This window comes from Marmota flaviventris, chromosome 2 (genome assembly GCF_047511675.1).
Source record: "Marmota flaviventris isolate mMarFla1 chromosome 2, mMarFla1.hap1, whole genome shotgun sequence".
Classification (NCBI taxonomy): Eukaryota; Metazoa; Chordata; class Mammalia; order Rodentia; family Sciuridae; genus Marmota; species Marmota flaviventris.
The window spans coordinates 37,504,009-37,519,676 of record NC_092499.1 but is presented as its reverse complement, the minus strand read 5'-3'; the positions used below and the strand labels follow the sequence as shown (position 1 = coordinate 37,519,676).

General features: G+C 50.5%; 1 protein-coding gene and 1 long non-coding RNA gene across 2 annotated transcripts in view; one reads left to right on the top strand and one right to left on the bottom strand.

Annotated features, from left to right (window-relative positions):
• Window positions 1–15,668, bottom strand: part of LOC114078965 (uncharacterized) — a 53,606-nt gene that overhangs the window by 24,687 nt on the left and 13,251 nt on the right. The window contains exons 2-3 of the long non-coding RNA XR_003580421.2: window positions 7,277–7,390; window positions 433–1,986 (exon numbers count right to left, since the gene is read on the bottom strand). This is a non-coding gene — a long non-coding RNA (uncharacterized lncRNA). The remainder of the gene's footprint in view (window positions 1–432; window positions 1,987–7,276; window positions 7,391–15,668) is intronic.
• On the top strand, window positions 501–15,061 carry Tgm1 (transglutaminase 1). Its single transcript, XM_027920006.2, has 15 exons — window positions 501–564; window positions 1,323–1,634; window positions 1,766–1,954; window positions 2,921–3,169; window positions 3,543–3,661; window positions 3,777–3,884; window positions 4,330–4,504; window positions 4,915–5,053; window positions 5,179–5,282; window positions 7,784–7,872; window positions 8,378–8,531; window positions 8,632–8,913; window positions 9,058–9,218; window positions 9,607–9,743; window positions 14,689–15,061. Exons 2-15 carry the CDS (start codon window positions 1,328–1,330, stop codon window positions 14,912–14,914), a joined length of 2,439 nt encoding a protein of 812 aa, XP_027775807.1. The 5' UTR covers window positions 501–564; window positions 1,323–1,327; the 3' UTR covers window positions 14,915–15,061.

Sequence of the window (15,668 nt, the reverse complement as noted above, 5' to 3'; positions counted from 1 at the left end):
AGGCTGCAAAAGAGCTTGGCGGCAAGGGTCTGCAGGAGTAGAGGTGGGCATCCTCAGCTTGGGAACATGAGGTCAGCCAGACATGGCTGTGGGTAGAAGGGTCTCCCTGCCCCACCACTCTTTACGCACCCTGTCTGGCAAGAACAATTCTGTTGTGGGGTCCCTCACACTGATAGTCCCACCAAAGTCTTATCTTTTCATTCCAGTCTTGGTCCTGACATACCAGGACCCCGCCCCCTCGCTAGCATTGTCCTGGTTCCTAGAAAGGGGAAAGGGGTGTGGCCAGTATCCATTTTCCGCCCCTACCTCCCTGAGACAGCCCCCAGAGGCCAGGCCTCTTCCCCCCACCCCACCCCCAGGGATGGAGCAACCACTCTTCCCCTTCTTCCTAGCAGCTCAGCCCCGCCCTCCCTCCCCTCATAAACCACTTACCCCGCCTGCCCCACACCTTCTATTCGCGCGGCGGCGTCCAGCCCGTGCGCCCGTGCGCCCGTGCCATCAGTCCCGACCTGTTCCCGCCCGGGTCCTGGGACTCAATACTGCCGTCGCCAACGTCGCTGCCAGGTGAGGGGCTCCGAAAGTCATCGTGGTGCTGAGCCTCAGCGGTCTGCGCTTTCTGGGGGCCACACACGCACAGGTCCAGCCCCAGAAAGGAGGAGTGCCGGCCAGCGGGTACCTGTCCGCTGGGCTGGAGAAGCAGCTTTCGCTGGACCCAGCGCCGGCTCCCGGCACCTCCTGTGCCCTGGCCCTCCCCGCAGCCCCATGTAGGGTTTGCCCCAACGTGAGGAATGCCAAGGACCCCAGGTCCCCCATGCCACCCGCGGGTCTTATGGGGAGCCTTGAGTGGGGAGCTTTCTGCAAAGAAATGGGTTCTAGAGGCTGTCAGCGTCGTGGACCTCTAGACTGAGAAGCCAGCAGGTGGAGGGACCAGGCCCAGGGACACTGAGGTGCACTGGTCTGTGGGGATGCGTCTTGAGGCTGTGACAGGTGTTCATTCACGGAACTGTGTCCATTTCCTCAGATGGGCCCTTGAGTGGGTTTTTCCGTTGGGCATCCATCTTTTGGATGTGGTTTGGTGGGTGTGAATAAGGAGATGGGGAAGGCTTTTCTCTGCATTATGGGAAGTTTTCTTGGGGGTGTCTGAATGGAGTTTTGGGGGAGGGTCTCAGATGGGTCTAGGGGAATTTCTGGGTCAAAGTCAAATTGTTTCAGTCCTCTGGTTGGGATGACTGAATCATCTCACTGGAGAAGGGTTTCTGAGTGGACTAGCTAGGTACAGCTCTGAGTGAGTGATCAGAGCCTCCCCTGCCTCTTCTTCACAGGCACGATGGATGGTCCTCGCTCAGACGTGGGCCGTTGGGGCGGGAACCCCTTGCAACCCCCTACCACACCTTCTCCAGAGCCAGAGCCAGAGCCAGACAGACGCTCTAGAGGAGGAAGAGCCCGGTCCTTCTGGGCTCGCTGCTGTGGCTGCTGCTCACGGAGGAATAGGGCAGATGATGACTGGGGGCCTGAGCCCTCTGGCTCCAGAAGTCGAGGGTCTGGCTCCAGAAGTCGAGGGTCTAGCTCTCGAGACCGAAGACCTGACTCCCGCGGCAGTGGTATAAACGCAGCTGGAGATGGCACCATCCGAGGTGAGGCCAGCTGTTCATCTTGGCTGAGAGCTGAAAGGCTTTAATGGGACCTGAGACTCATCACTAGGGGCATAAGGGAGTGCTGGGTTCTTTGTGGGGGACTTCACTGACCCAGATATGTGGCCTTGCAGAGGGCATGCTGGTGGTGACCGGTGTGGATTTGCTGAGCTCACGCTCAGACCAGAACCGCAGAGAGCATCACACAGATGAGTATGAGTATGATGAACTGATTGTGCGCCGTGGGCAGCCTTTCCATGTGGTCCTTTTCCTGAACCGGAGTTATGAGTCCTCTGATCGCATTGCCCTTGAGCTGCTCATTGGTGAGTGTGGCCTGGATGGAAGGGCGAAGGCCCTAGATTTGTTGGAGGAGAGGCTGGTATCAGATCAGAGAGATCTTTAGGCTCCTGCCTATCACCCCTCACCCTGCCAGATAAGGCATATGCAAATGTCTAGGTGATGTATACATGACTTCTTGGGGAGGGTCTTGGTGTTTAAGTTTTCCCAAGTTTTCTCTCCTTAGGCCTCCAGGGTATCTGTTTCACAATACTTCCTTTCTGGAGTCAGCCTCAGTGTGCCCTTCTTTCTGGGTCTGCTCTTTCTACAGAGTGTGGTTGGTTCTCCCCCCCACACACACACACTCACTGTATCTATCTGTATCTCTCAATCTCTCTGTCCAACCCTGACTCTCTCTGTATATCTCTGTCCCATGACCCAGGGCAGGTGCCTCTCTCACCGCGTTGCTTGGTGACCGTTGACTGCCCAGGCTAGTGATTATGCAGCTACTGGGGGCGGGCGACTCTTCTTACCCTTTGATTAGAGCCCAACCTTGCCCACCCAGCCTCTAATTTCCCAGATACCCCTACCACCTCCACCAGGGATGCCCTGGGCTCTGGGAGCTGCAGCTCTGGGGAGCAGGTCGGGCTGGCCTTTGGTATGTGGACTGCCCTTTCCTACAGGATAGGGGGATTTGCATCAGCCAGTGTGGCTCTGCTCCTCCAGCCCAGGCACTGGGATTGTCAGGCAGGAAGAGGGTAACAATAGCCCTGGTCTCCCCTCCCTATCTCTGAGTTCAATGTCAGGGGAACAGGTTTGGGATGTTGGACTGGGGCTCTGCCCTAACTCGCAGGCAATCATCGGGCGGACACAGCTACTCTGAGGGAGATTGTCACAGAATGACCCAACTCAGGGACACTCATATACACACACTGGCTCATAGACATTTTGGGTGGGGCTGGGAGAAGTCTAAGCAAGGTCTTACCAGCTAATTGCTAATTTTCCCATTCTAGGTAACAACCCCGAGGTTGGCAAGGGTACCCACGTGATCATCCCAGTAGGCAAGGGGGGCAGTGGGGGCTGGAAGGCCCAGGTGATGAAGGCCAGTGGGCAGAATCTGAATCTTCGAGTTCACACCTCCCCCAATGCCATCATCGGCAAGTTTCAATTCACTGTCCGCACACGCTCAGAGGCTGGGGAATTCCAGTTACCCTTTGACCCCCACAACGAGATCTACATCCTCTTCAATCCCTGGTGCCCAGGTAAGCCAGTTGGGGATAGAAGCAGAGGTCGGCAGGAGGGAAAGGCAGGCCAGGGCTTCCTTTTCTAGGATCTGAGTGGGTGCCTGGGTACCTGGCCACAGGAAAAGTCAGCCTCCCATTGTCCTGTGGAGGGGAACTACTCCCAGTATAGAAACATGACCTGTCTTACCTCTATTGAGGAAGACCCTGGCTAGGACCAACCTTCTCCTACCATCTGTGTTGTGGTCCTTCTGTCCTTCCTGAGAGCAGTTCTGTCAGGCTAGAGTTATCCTCTGTTCTTCTATGGTCACGAGTTCTACAGACCTGGCCAAGGGGCAGGTAGGGCCCAGAGAGAGAGTATAGGGAATAAAGTATGTGTTTTCTGGGGACACAGAGGACATTGTATATGTGGACCATGAGGACTGGCGGCAGGAGTATGTGCTTAATGAGTCTGGGAGAATTTACTATGGAACTGAAGCACAGATCGGTGAGCGGACCTGGAACTATGGTCAGGTATGACTGGTTAGGGTCACCTGCAATGAGGGGAGGCAGGTGGAAAAGGGTCCTGGCCCAGTGTCAGAATGTCTCCAGAATGATCTGTAGCCAACTCTGCCCTCCCTCCTACCAGTTTGACCACGGGGTGCTGGATGCCTGCCTGTACATCCTGGACCGGCGGGGAATGCCATATGGAGGTCGTGGGGATCCAGTCAGTGTCTCCAGGGTCATCTCTGCCATGGTGAGCACCCTCATATCTCTCAGTCTTACACTGTGTCTTCCTACTCCTCTGCACCCTGCCCAGGGTCCTACCCTTGCTGGATTCCTTCAGTATCCTCAGGAATGTCCCTGCCTTTGCAAAGGGTATTGCAGGAAGGGGGTCTCACTCTTCTTCTCTCCCTTGCTTGCTCCCACTACACCCTTCCTTGGCTCCTGTCCCAACTCCTGTGTAATGTAGGGCCAAACCCACAACTTGGCACACCCAGGATTCACATTCCTGTGTCAGAACAGGGATAGGAGGGGGTATAGATAGTTCAGGGAAGAGATAGGTGGGGCTCAGGCTAATGTCTAGGTCTTGAGGCATTTAGGGGTGAGGGGTGGTTGCAGGGTCAGGGGCTGGGCTGGGGACCCAGCCAGGTCTTGAGCACCTCCCCCAACTCAGCCCCACCCCATCTTGTCTTGGGCAGGTGAACTCCCTGGATGACAACGGAGTCCTGATTGGGAACTGGTCTGGCGATTACTCTCGAGGCACCAACCCTTCAGCGTGGGTGGGCAGCGTGGAGATCCTGCTTAGCTACCTACGCACTGGCTATTCTGTCCCCTATGGCCAGTGCTGGGTCTTTGCTGGTGTGACCACCACAGGTAGTGAAGGGATCAGGACAGGAGTGACTTGGGTCCTACAAGGAGGAGGGAGGGAAGCTAGTCTCCATCTTCATCTAGCCCAACCCAGTCATGGCTACTACAGCATAGGGTGCAGGCAAAGGTAGATGATAAGCTGCCTTAATTATCATTAATTATGTGAACAACAGAGAGAGGCCTAAGAGAGAGGAAAAAGAAGCAATATGCAGGGCTCAAGCCAGGCAGGTGCCCTGGCTTTCGCTAACCCCGAGTGCTCTATAGCCCAAAGGTTCTTGGGCCCTGTGACCCCTGACCATGGTGGTGAATTTCAGCTTGGCAACCTCAGTTGTCCTTTTCCCCCTGATATTGATGACCTGATGCCTCACCTTCCCCGCTACCCTCTGCCCCGAATTTCAACCCTGGTTCCTCCACAGTATTGCGATGCCTGGGTCTAGCTACCCGCACTGTCACCAACTTCAACTCTGCACATGACACAGACACGTCCCTCACTATGGACATCTACTTTGATGAGAACATGAAGCCACTTGAGCATCTGAACCATGATTCTGTTTGGTGAGGCTGGGGCTGGGGCTTGACCTCCTATATCTGCTGAGGCTGAGATGTGGAGGGGCAGGCAAGGCCTGGAGCTGGGAGCCCTGCATTGGAGTCTCAGACACAGCCCTTCCTCCACTACCCAGGAATTTCCATGTGTGGAATGACTGCTGGATGAAGAGGCCAGATCTACCCTCAGGATTTGATGGGTGGCAGGTTGTGGATGCCACACCCCAGGAGACCAGCAGTGGTAAGGCAGGCCTTCCCTGGCTCTCAGACCCCATCCTGGTTCCCTCTCTCCCACTCCACCTGGGTGACAAACTCTAAGTGTCAGTCTGGGACTCAGCCTGAGAACCAAGATCTTCAGCCTCAAAGTTCTTTAAATGGGTTTATCAACTGAATCGCCATGCAACTGTTGGTTTATTTTCACCTTTTTATGTAATTATTTATAATGGCTAGTTTTATTTATTTATTTATTTATTTTTAAAAAGAGAGAGAGAGAGAATTTTAATATTTATTTTTTTAGTTATCGGCAGACACAACATCTTTTGTTTGTATGTGGTGCTGAGGATCGAACCCGGGCCGCACGCTTGCCAGGCGAGCACGCTACCGCTTGAGCCACATCCCCAGCCCGCTAGTTTTATTTATAATGGCCTAGTTTTATTTATAATGTCTAATTTTATTTATTTATAATGACTAATATACTCAGATGGCTCAAAAGCCAAAAGATTCAAGAGTTGTCAGTGTGAGGTTTCCCTCCCCAGGCAAGTCCACTATTCTTGCTTGCTTTTCTCACTTACATATCTGGGAGATAGTTAAAAGACCCTTTTATATATAATTTAAATATATATACACACATACATATATAAATATATAAATTCCATATAAATATATATTTTATACAAACATATGAACTGAAATATATAAATATATTTATATGCATATAAACATATATATTTTTTATATATATATTTTTTAAATCCTCTATTGGATCTTTATTTTATTCATTTATTTTTATGTGGTGCTGAGGAGTGAACCTAGTGCCTCACATGTGCTAGGCAAGTGCTCCACCACTGAACCACAACCCCAGCCCCAGCTGGAGTGGCTGAAACAATGTCCACTATCTATATAAAAATATATATTTTTGAAAATTTCCATGATGATTCTGAAGATCATCTAGGTTTAGGATTCACTCCAATCCCTGTGAGACATGTGGGAAATTGTGGCCCACAGAGATGAAGAACTTTGTCTGGGGCACAGGACACTAGCTCACCAGGAGAGCATATGCAGTCCCCAACTCACTCTCATTGACACATACTCTCACTTTCTCCAAGTTCCTCTCTGTTTGCTCCATTATTCAGTATAAGCTTTATGTACAGGATGAACAAATAAGACTCAGATAGATTCAAAGAAAGCAGCCCCTATAACCCAGTCCTAAGATATAGCCTGGGATCATATAACCTATCAGCCTTTCCTCTGCAAAAATGAGACCTATTGCACAAACAGATCCCCACTCGCTTCCAACCTTGGAATTCCAGCCCTGGAAACCTGGTCTGCCCCTCCAGTTTCTTCCTTCCAGACTCTTGCCTGGGTCAGATAGCCTTTGCCTGGCCTATCTTCTTTCTCTGGTCCCCTCCAAGATCCCTCCCTCTCAATCATCTATGAAAATGGTACCTCCAATGTTTAGCAATACAGTGGTACCCACTATGCTGGAGCCAGAACTCAGGCACTGGCAAACCTGAGTTCTGGCCCTGCCCTGAGAAGTGGTGGGGACTCTGGGGCCAGCCAGGCCAGGGCTTGATTCCTCCTTGATCAGTTCTCAGATAAGTGATCTTGGGCAGGTGAGTGAGAATCTTGCATCTTTGGGCTTCCATGTTTCTGTGTATAATATGGGGATAATATATATCATAGAGGGTAGCTGGGAGGATTCAGTGAGAAATAATGAATCCAAGAGGACTAGCAGCATACCTAGAACATTTGAACACAGTAGCCACTCAATAAATTATTAGCTCCTTCCAGCTGTCTTATGAGATCCTGGCATCTACTTTACCTTGCTGAGCCTGTTTCCCCATCTGTAAAAGGAGGCCACAGTGTTAGGTGTTGTTAAGATTATTTCCTGTTAGATGCCCTCACTTCCTGTTGGCCTTCTCCTACTGGGCCTCCTGCTGCCAACCCACATCCTCTAGGAAACCCCCTTAAGTATGATAAGGACAGACTCTTTTTTTCCCCCACTACACCACTTACCAGTAAAGAGCACAGAGGGAACTGCAGAGCTGAGGTGTTGTTCTGGATCTTTCTGGAATGGCGATGGTGGTGTCATCACTTTCCCAGCAGAGTCACCATGGCTCTGGATGGATCCTGATGGAGGATAGGGAGATTGCTCTGTCCTCTGGGCATCACAGATAGTGGGCATTTGTTTCAGCCAGCCCAGAGAGGGTGCTGATGACCTGGCTGTGAAGGCAGGCTGTCCACAGGCTTGCCCCCAACCTCCATCTTCCCACAGAGCAGCCTAGGCTGAGGAATACTGACTGGCTGCTGTCTTCTTTGTTGTCCCTCCCTTGGTTAGACTGGGTGTTCACTGGCCCTGAGTATTTAGTGAGGATTTTTGGCCCCTTCCAGAGGCTACCAGCCGGGGGTACTGGACTTTGCTGGGTGGGGGGCAAAGGAATTGTGTTGTGGCCTCTGCCCAGGGTCTGAGGGTCCCTCTTGGCTTCCTTGGATCCCTCACTTCTGTCCTATCTGATTCCCTAGGCATCTTCTGCTGTGGCCCCTGCTCTGTGGAGTCCATCAAAAATGGCTTAGTCTACATGAAGTACGACACACCCTTCATTTTTGCTGAGGTGAGAGTGAGGTTCCAGGTGCCTCCTCAGGCAGTCCAGAGTGATCAGAGCATTGGCTTCAGTCCTGGATTCTCTGGTCCTGACTTTGCCGTTGACTAACTAGCTGTGTGACCTTGGGCAAGTCACTCATTCTAGGGTCTTAGTTTCCTCAGCTGTAAAAAGGACATAATAATGGCTACCTTACTTCCTGTGCTCAGGATCAAAAGAGATAATGAGTATGAAACTGCTTCCTAAGTTGTAAAGCCAGTGAACAAGTGCAAGGGATTACTGTTATTAATGTCCAAATGTACTGCATGGAGCCTCCCAGGCCAGCTTCTTCCCTACTCTCTAGCCTTGTCTGGCTCAGCTTGGGAAGTCTCCCAGTTGGGCTCTCCCAGGAAGCTTCCACTTTTCAGACTTAACCCTGCCCTGCAGCCCCTGGAACTGATAGAAGGCACTTGGGGTCAGGCCTCCCTTCAGACATTCTGGCTCACTCATTCCTGCTCATGCCCTCACTCTGCAACAGGTGAACAGTGACAAGGTATATTGGCAGCGGCAGGATGATGGCAGCTTTAAGATTGTGTATGTGGAAGAAAAAGCCATCGGCACGCTCATTGTCACAAAGGCCATCGGCTCCAACATGCGGGAGGACATCACCCACATCTATAAGCACCCAGAAGGTACCATTCCCCACAGACAGTCAGCTCCATGCCGAGTGTTCTACTGAGCGCTCACCACCCAGGCCAAAGCTTCATCTCACCCTTGACCCTTAACCCCTAGGATCAGAAGCAGAGCGGAAGGCAGTGGAGACAGCGGCTGCCCATGGCAGCAAACCCAATGTATATGCCACCCGGGACTCTGCTGAGGATGTGGCCATGCAGGTGGAAGCACAGGACGCAGTGATGGGGCAGGACCTGACAGTCTCCGTGGTGCTGACCAATCGTGGCAGTAGCCGCCGCACTGTGAAGCTGCACCTCTACCTCTCTGTCACCTTCTACACTGGTGTCACAGGGTCTACCTTCAAGGAGTCCAAGAAGGAAGTAGCACTGGCACCAGGAGCCTGTAAGTGCTGCTTTCCCAGCCCTGCCCCCTAGATAGCCAAACACCAGGGGCTGTAGACACAGAGACCCAGAGCAAGGGGGTACACCTCTGGGAAGGCCACATCTGGAGAGACACGCCTTAGTGACCCGTGCATACTCTCCCCAGCGGAACGTGTGACCATGCCTGTGGCCTACAAGGAATACCGGCCCCACCTTGTGGACCAAGGGGCCATGCTGCTCAATGTCTCTGGCCATGTCAAGGAGAGTGGGCAGGTCCTGGCCAAGCAGCACACCTTCCGTTTGCGTACCCCAGACCTCTCCCTCACAGTGAGTGCAGTTTTGGGGGGCATGAGGAGTGGTGGCATGGGGTTAAAGGAAACTGAAGGAGAAGAGGGGAGAGTGCTGAGCCAGGAACAGGCTGGCCTAATGAGTCTGTCTAGGAGAAAAATGTTAAGGACCAGCTCTGGTCTCCTGGGCCTCCCTCAGTTTCCTTGTCTATGAAAGGGGAACTCATATCTCTGATTCTGTGGTAGCCTTGGCTGTAGAGTGGGTTGGAAGTTTCCTCTCTGACTTTTGGGGAGCCTTCTCTCGGGACAGAAACATAGGACTTATGGGGAAGTTTTGATTCTAAGGGTCTTTTCACTGGGGTGTAGCATATAGACTCTGTGTGTTTGGTCAGGGTCTCTGATATGATATGGGCCTCTGTTTTTCTCAGTTACTGGGAGCAGCAGTAGTTGGTCAGGAGTGTGAAGTACAGATTGTCTTCAAGAACCCACTGCCTGTCACCCTCACCAATGTTGTCTTCCGGCTAGAGGGCTCTGGGTTACAGAGACCCAAGGTCCTCAATGTTGGGTAAGTCTGGCCTCTCCTCCTGGCCCCTGCTGCTGCCCTCCATTTTCCCCAGATTACCCTGAGCCCCAGCTTTGCTTCTTCTCACTATCAGGACCCCACAAAACCCCCTGGGGCCAGCCAGTAATCCCTCCCAACTCCAGTTTAGTCCAGTCCAACCAGTGCTTAAGGAGCCCTGCTGGGTGCTTTGTGCAGCACTCCAGGGGCCTGACCAGCTCATCAGGGAGCTAAAACTCCACATGGGAATCATTAGTAAGCCATGGCTAACATCTGCCCAGCACTGAAAAGTTGGTCAGGCACTTGCAGGGATATTATCTTATTTGGAGATCAGGAAAGCTCCTTAAAGTAATTAGAGGATTGTCACATGACTACAAGCAAAGCTGCAGAAACCTAAAGACTTGGGTTCAAGTCAGCTCCATTACTTCTGACTAGGTAGCCACGGGCAGGTGATAGCTCTTCTAAGCCTCAGTATTCTTGCCTATCAAGTGGGGCTGCCAGTAGCACTTCGTCCTTGGGTTGTTTAGTCTCACATGTGGCACAAACTTATTGCTCTGCATCTAGTCATTTCTATTTTTTGCCATCTTCATCCCTGCTTTATAGACAGGGACACTAGTGGCCATGGCTCACAGGGGACAGACTCTGCTCTCTCCTTTGGAGCATATACCACCCCAAGCTCTTGAGCTTGCTGCCTGGTTTGTGCCATAAGAGTGGAGTAGCAGCTCCAAGGGATAGAGGCGCATGCCTCAGGCCCTCACCCAGGCTGAGACCGATCCTGACTGCATGAGGCTTTGGGCCTAGGGAGGGTACACACAGTACTTGTGTTCTTTGACCTCTGTGTTTATCATCTCTGACACAGACACACGCTGCCCTGCCTCTCCCCAGGAAACGCACAGAGGGAAAGCAGAGAAGGCCAGAAGCTGACCTTTTAGACTGGCTTTCTGGCGACAGGGACAAGTGTTCCCCTTTTTAGAAAGAGGGCTCCTGAGTGCTTTGAGAGGGCCTGGAGTGAAGCAGGGCATCCCTGCCCACTCTGCCCACCTTTTCCCCTGCTTTCCTCCCCTGCTTTCACCATTAGGCCAACAACAGGAAGGTTGCTACCCTGATCTTTGTCTCAGCCAGGCTCCTGGGAATGCCGTGATACATCAAAAATTAGTATTGTCCTCTTGCCACCCTACCAGGGTTCCTAACAGCTCAGACAGTGAAGCTTGACACCTGCCTTGCTAGTCCTCCCTGAGACATCTCTCACCCAGACTCACACAGTGATGGAGGGAGTCTCCCCCTGTCCTGAGGCTCTCCAGAGCCAGATATCCCTCAGCAGCCCTACCAGACCTTTGACCCATGCCTGCAAGTAAGGAAAGCACCATTCTGCAGAGTAACAGGAGACCTAGCCCCTGTCCCCAGCTGCAGGGCTTGTGTACAACTCCCCACCATTTGAGGGCCCAGCCTGCCAATAGTTAGATGATAGCTTCTCAAGGCAGGCCCTCCAAGGATTTTCTGTGGCACTTTGGTCGCTGTGAATCCAGAACAGGGCCTCTAGGACTTTGGGGAGCCTTTAGGGAACATCCCTGAGCTGTTGGTTCAGATACATTAGATTCCATGATGGGTGTTATTTTACCTCTCATTTGCACATCAAAGGTATGGAACCCCATTATACCAGAAGGCATGCCGCCCAGAATGGTGACTAGCCACTTAATAAACATTCCAGGACTTCCTCCTCCAGTTGACTGTTGTCACCATCAAAACAGTCACGGGGAGGCTGGAAGTCTGTTCCAAGCCCTTTTTGGGGATTTCCCCCAGAGTCTGAATCACAGTCTCTAGCACATCCTTAAGAGTGGCCAATTTTGGGGCTGGAGTATTAGCTCAGTAGTACAGCACTTGCCTAGCACTTGTGAGGCACTGGGTTTTATCCTCAGCACCACATAAAAATAAATAAAGGAATTGTGTCCATATACAACTTAAAAAATATTAAAAAAAAAAGAGTGGCCAATTTCCCTTCTTGGGGAGTAGATTAGACTTTGGGGAAAAGCCTGAAGTCATTTAGAGACTAATAAGGTAACAAACAAGGGGGTAAAGATGCCCTTTCATTCCAAAATGAAGTACTTAGAAAAGGAGGGGCAGGCTGACTGCATGTGTGCATGCGCACATGTGTGTGTTTTATTTATTTATTTTTTATATATTTTATTTTTTAGTTGTAGTTGGACACAATACCTTTATTTTATTTATTTTTATACGGTGCTGAGGATCGAAGCCAGGGCCTTGCACGTGCTAGGCAAGTGCTCTACCACTGAGCCACAACCCCAGTCCCCCCACCCCATGTGTGTGTTTTAAATGGCTCTAAACAAAAGTCCAAGAAAAGTTTTTAAAAGTGTTTCAACCTCTGGCAACATGGTTGGCTGGGTATACACTGAAGGACAGCCCTCTCCAAAATCTCCTTCTAGTGCCCTTGTTTGGGAGTCAGTCTCATTAGGTCTCATTACCCACACGCAGTTACGAGCACATTCCAGCTTTAGCATCTGACTTGTACTCAGCTTAAACTCAAAAACAGGGGTGTGGCAGAGGCCTCACCTGACACCAAGACCAGGGCAGGGAGGAACTTTGACATTCCCAGAGGAAGCTGGAAGGCAGCTTCTTTTGGACATAATGCTAGTAAGTGGAATGTAAAAGTTAATTTCTGAAATATTGCAATTCAACTATAGTTAAACAGACTTTTTTTAAGAAAAAAAAAATTTTGAGACAGAGTCTCACTATGTTGCCCAGGCTGGTCTGGGACTCGTGGGCTCAACTCATTCTCCTGCCTCAGCCTCCCAAGTAGCTGTGACTATAGGTGCCACAGTTAGACTTTGAAGGCTGTTTTGAGCTTAATTTATCTTTAAATTTGTATCAATGGAGAAATGAGCAAAAAATTGAAAACACAAATTTATACACAGTCAAAACATAACCTATCTGTTGATTTATAGATTGTTAGGCTTCCTATTATTATATTGTATTATATTATACACTCTTGTTTTCCTCCTTCATGGAGCTCAGAGGCACCTTCAAAGCCATTGATTCTATCACCTCATTTTACATTCACTTCCACTTTATGGGCTAGAAAGTGAAGATCAGAGAAATGAAGTAATTTATCATAAACCACATAGCTAATTAGTAGTAGAAGGGTAGACCAGCCCAGGGAAACCTCTCAGAAGCAGGCTCCAAGCAAAAAGCTTTGCCCTACGGAGAGCTTGTCTCTGGGGTTAGGGATGTGGGCTTATTCCCTTAGGGATGATGATGACTGCACAGGGTCTGACTCCAAAGAGGGAGCACAAGATAGGCTTGTGTTAAAAGGGGGTCAGAAGCAAGGGTTTAGACAGTGGCAGGCAGGACAGGCATGAGCAGATGCCATATATATGCAGTCATGTTCAGTGCATAAAATGCAAAATGTAAATTGCTGGAGGAGCTCAGAGAAGGGCGAGGTTCTCTTTCCTAGCAGCTGGAAGTACTCGGGAGCCTCAGTGAAGAGGTGGTATGAGCTGAGCCTTGGAGGAAGAACAGGGGTGGGGAGCCAGTGCTAAGAGCTCATGCCACGCAAGGCAAATGCTGCAGAGCAGGACAGTGAAGGTGAGCTGGGAAGGGGAAGGTTCAGTGACACCAGTGCACAAGAGCAATGTTGTGAGATGGTGTGGCTGTGCAGGTAAGAGGGGATGAATCAGAGAGAAGCTGTGTGGCAGGTTGGGGAGCTGGGATCTTATTCTTTAAGGAAGCCAAGTCCTTGAAGGACTTAGTATACCTCTGGTTGGCAGCATAGAATGGAAAAGCAATATGGGAGACAGGAGGGCAGTGAAATTGGTGAAATCATGAAGATTGGTGAAATCATGACTCCCAGAGAGGTAGCCTGATAATAGATTTTCAGAGGTCCATGAAGAAGGGAAGACACTGTAGTGTGTATGTGTGTGTGTGTATGTGTGTGTGTATGCACACACCTCCCCACATGTAACACAGACTCACAAACATGGTGGTGCATGTCAGATTAAAGATGCCAACTGTCTCTCCTTGGGTAGGCTTTTCCTTTTGTTCTAAGACAACATTTTTCTAATGGGCGCTTTTTTCTTTGGAAAGATGATTGAAAGATGAGAATAATTAATTCTCTTCTTTTCCCCCAGTACTGGGGATTGGACCCAGGGCCTGTGCATGCTAGGTAAACACTCCACTACTGAGCTAAATTCCAACTCTTTTTTTTTAAGAGAGAGAGAATTTTAATATTTATCTTTTAGTTCTCGGCGGACACAACATCTTTGTTTGTATGTGGTGCTGAGGATCAAACCCGGGCCACATGCATGCCTGGTGAGCGCACTACCACTTGAGCCACATCCCCAGCCCTCCAACTCTTTTTGTTTTGATATAGTCTCAAAATAGTAGCCCAGGCTAGCCTTCAACTTGCCATTGTTTTGCTTCAACCTCATAAGAAGCTGGGATTACAGGCCTATACCACCACACCCAGCAATTAATTTTCTTTAATACTTTTCTGGCAAAACCAAAAGCATTTAGCAATACTGTGTTGGGCTCCAAAATCTTATTTTGAAGTTTTTTTTTTTTTTTTTTTTTTGGTCTTTGAAACCCTAGTGAGATGGGAATGGTCTGGTTAGGGCAGGAGCCACAGGGATGGACAAGAGGGGGCTGTGAGCTGTCTCTGGGGTGGCATCGCAGTCTTTGTCCAGGTGGATGTGGGAGCAGGCAGGGAGGAGTCCCCAGTGATGGGGAGATTTTTAGTTCGGGCAGCTGGGCGTGAGGCTGCTGATCTGGCTATGTGGAGGCGGTCTTGGGGCTCAGTCTTTGCCCTGGTTGTGGGTGTGGAGATTCCATCTGAACCCAGAAATGCCTGAGTGGCTCCACCTGTTGCTCCTTCCTTACTGACTGCCCTTCCATTCTTCCCTGAGTTACTCTAGGCCTATGACTTTGTCTCTGCCCACAGGGACATCGGGGGCAATGAGACAGTGACACTGCGCCAGACGTTTGTGCCCGTGCGACCAGGCCCCCGCCAGCTCATTGCCAGTTTGGACAGCCCACAGCTCTCCCAGGTGCATGGTGTCATACAGGTGGATGTGGCCCCAGCCTCTGGAGGCATGAATTTCTCAGATGCTGGAGGTGACAGTCGCTCAGGAGAGACCATTCCTATGGCATCTCGAGGTGGAGCTTAGCCCTGGACCAGGAACAATGGGACTGGAATCAGATGAGCAAGGACACTGCCCAAGATGGGGACCCACCACAGAATAGCTCCCCAGGAGCTCAGGTGGGAAGGCTGGGGCACTTGGGGAGAGAGCCAATCTTCACCTGCATTGGGTGGCACAGATGATAATAAACTTTTTTAATGAAGCTGCTGTTCTGTCCATCTGTGAGTCCATGCCAGGTCAAGGAGTGTGGGGCCACAATGTGTGCAGGGGATGCATGTGCACCTGGTCCTGAGACTCATGGCTGGCAGTGATGGTGCCAGCTCAGCCACCCTTGAATAGAGTCTGCCAAGGGTCAAACAGCCTCCCTAACTCCCCCACCCAGGGGCTGCCTCTGACCAGAAATCTAGGAAGCCCCCTCAGGTAGGGCTGGCCTGCCTGCTGACCACAGTACCCACTGTGGGAGAAAGGAACCTACATTCTCTTTTATAGACACATGTTGGAGGTAGACATAAGGTAGAGTACTCTCTGAGCAGCAAAATACACCTCCAAATACTTATTTTCAAAAATACTCAGATCTAAGAATTTTTGCAAAAGTGATATATGTTCAGTTTTGAAAGTTAAGAAAATATAGAGCTGGGATGCAGTGGCTCACACTTATAATCCTAGTTACCTGGGAGGCTGTAGCAGAAGGCTCTCAAGTTCAGAGCCACTCTTGGCAACTTAGTGAGATCCTTTCTCAAAATTTAAAAATAAAAATGTTTTAAGGGCTGGAATGTAGCTC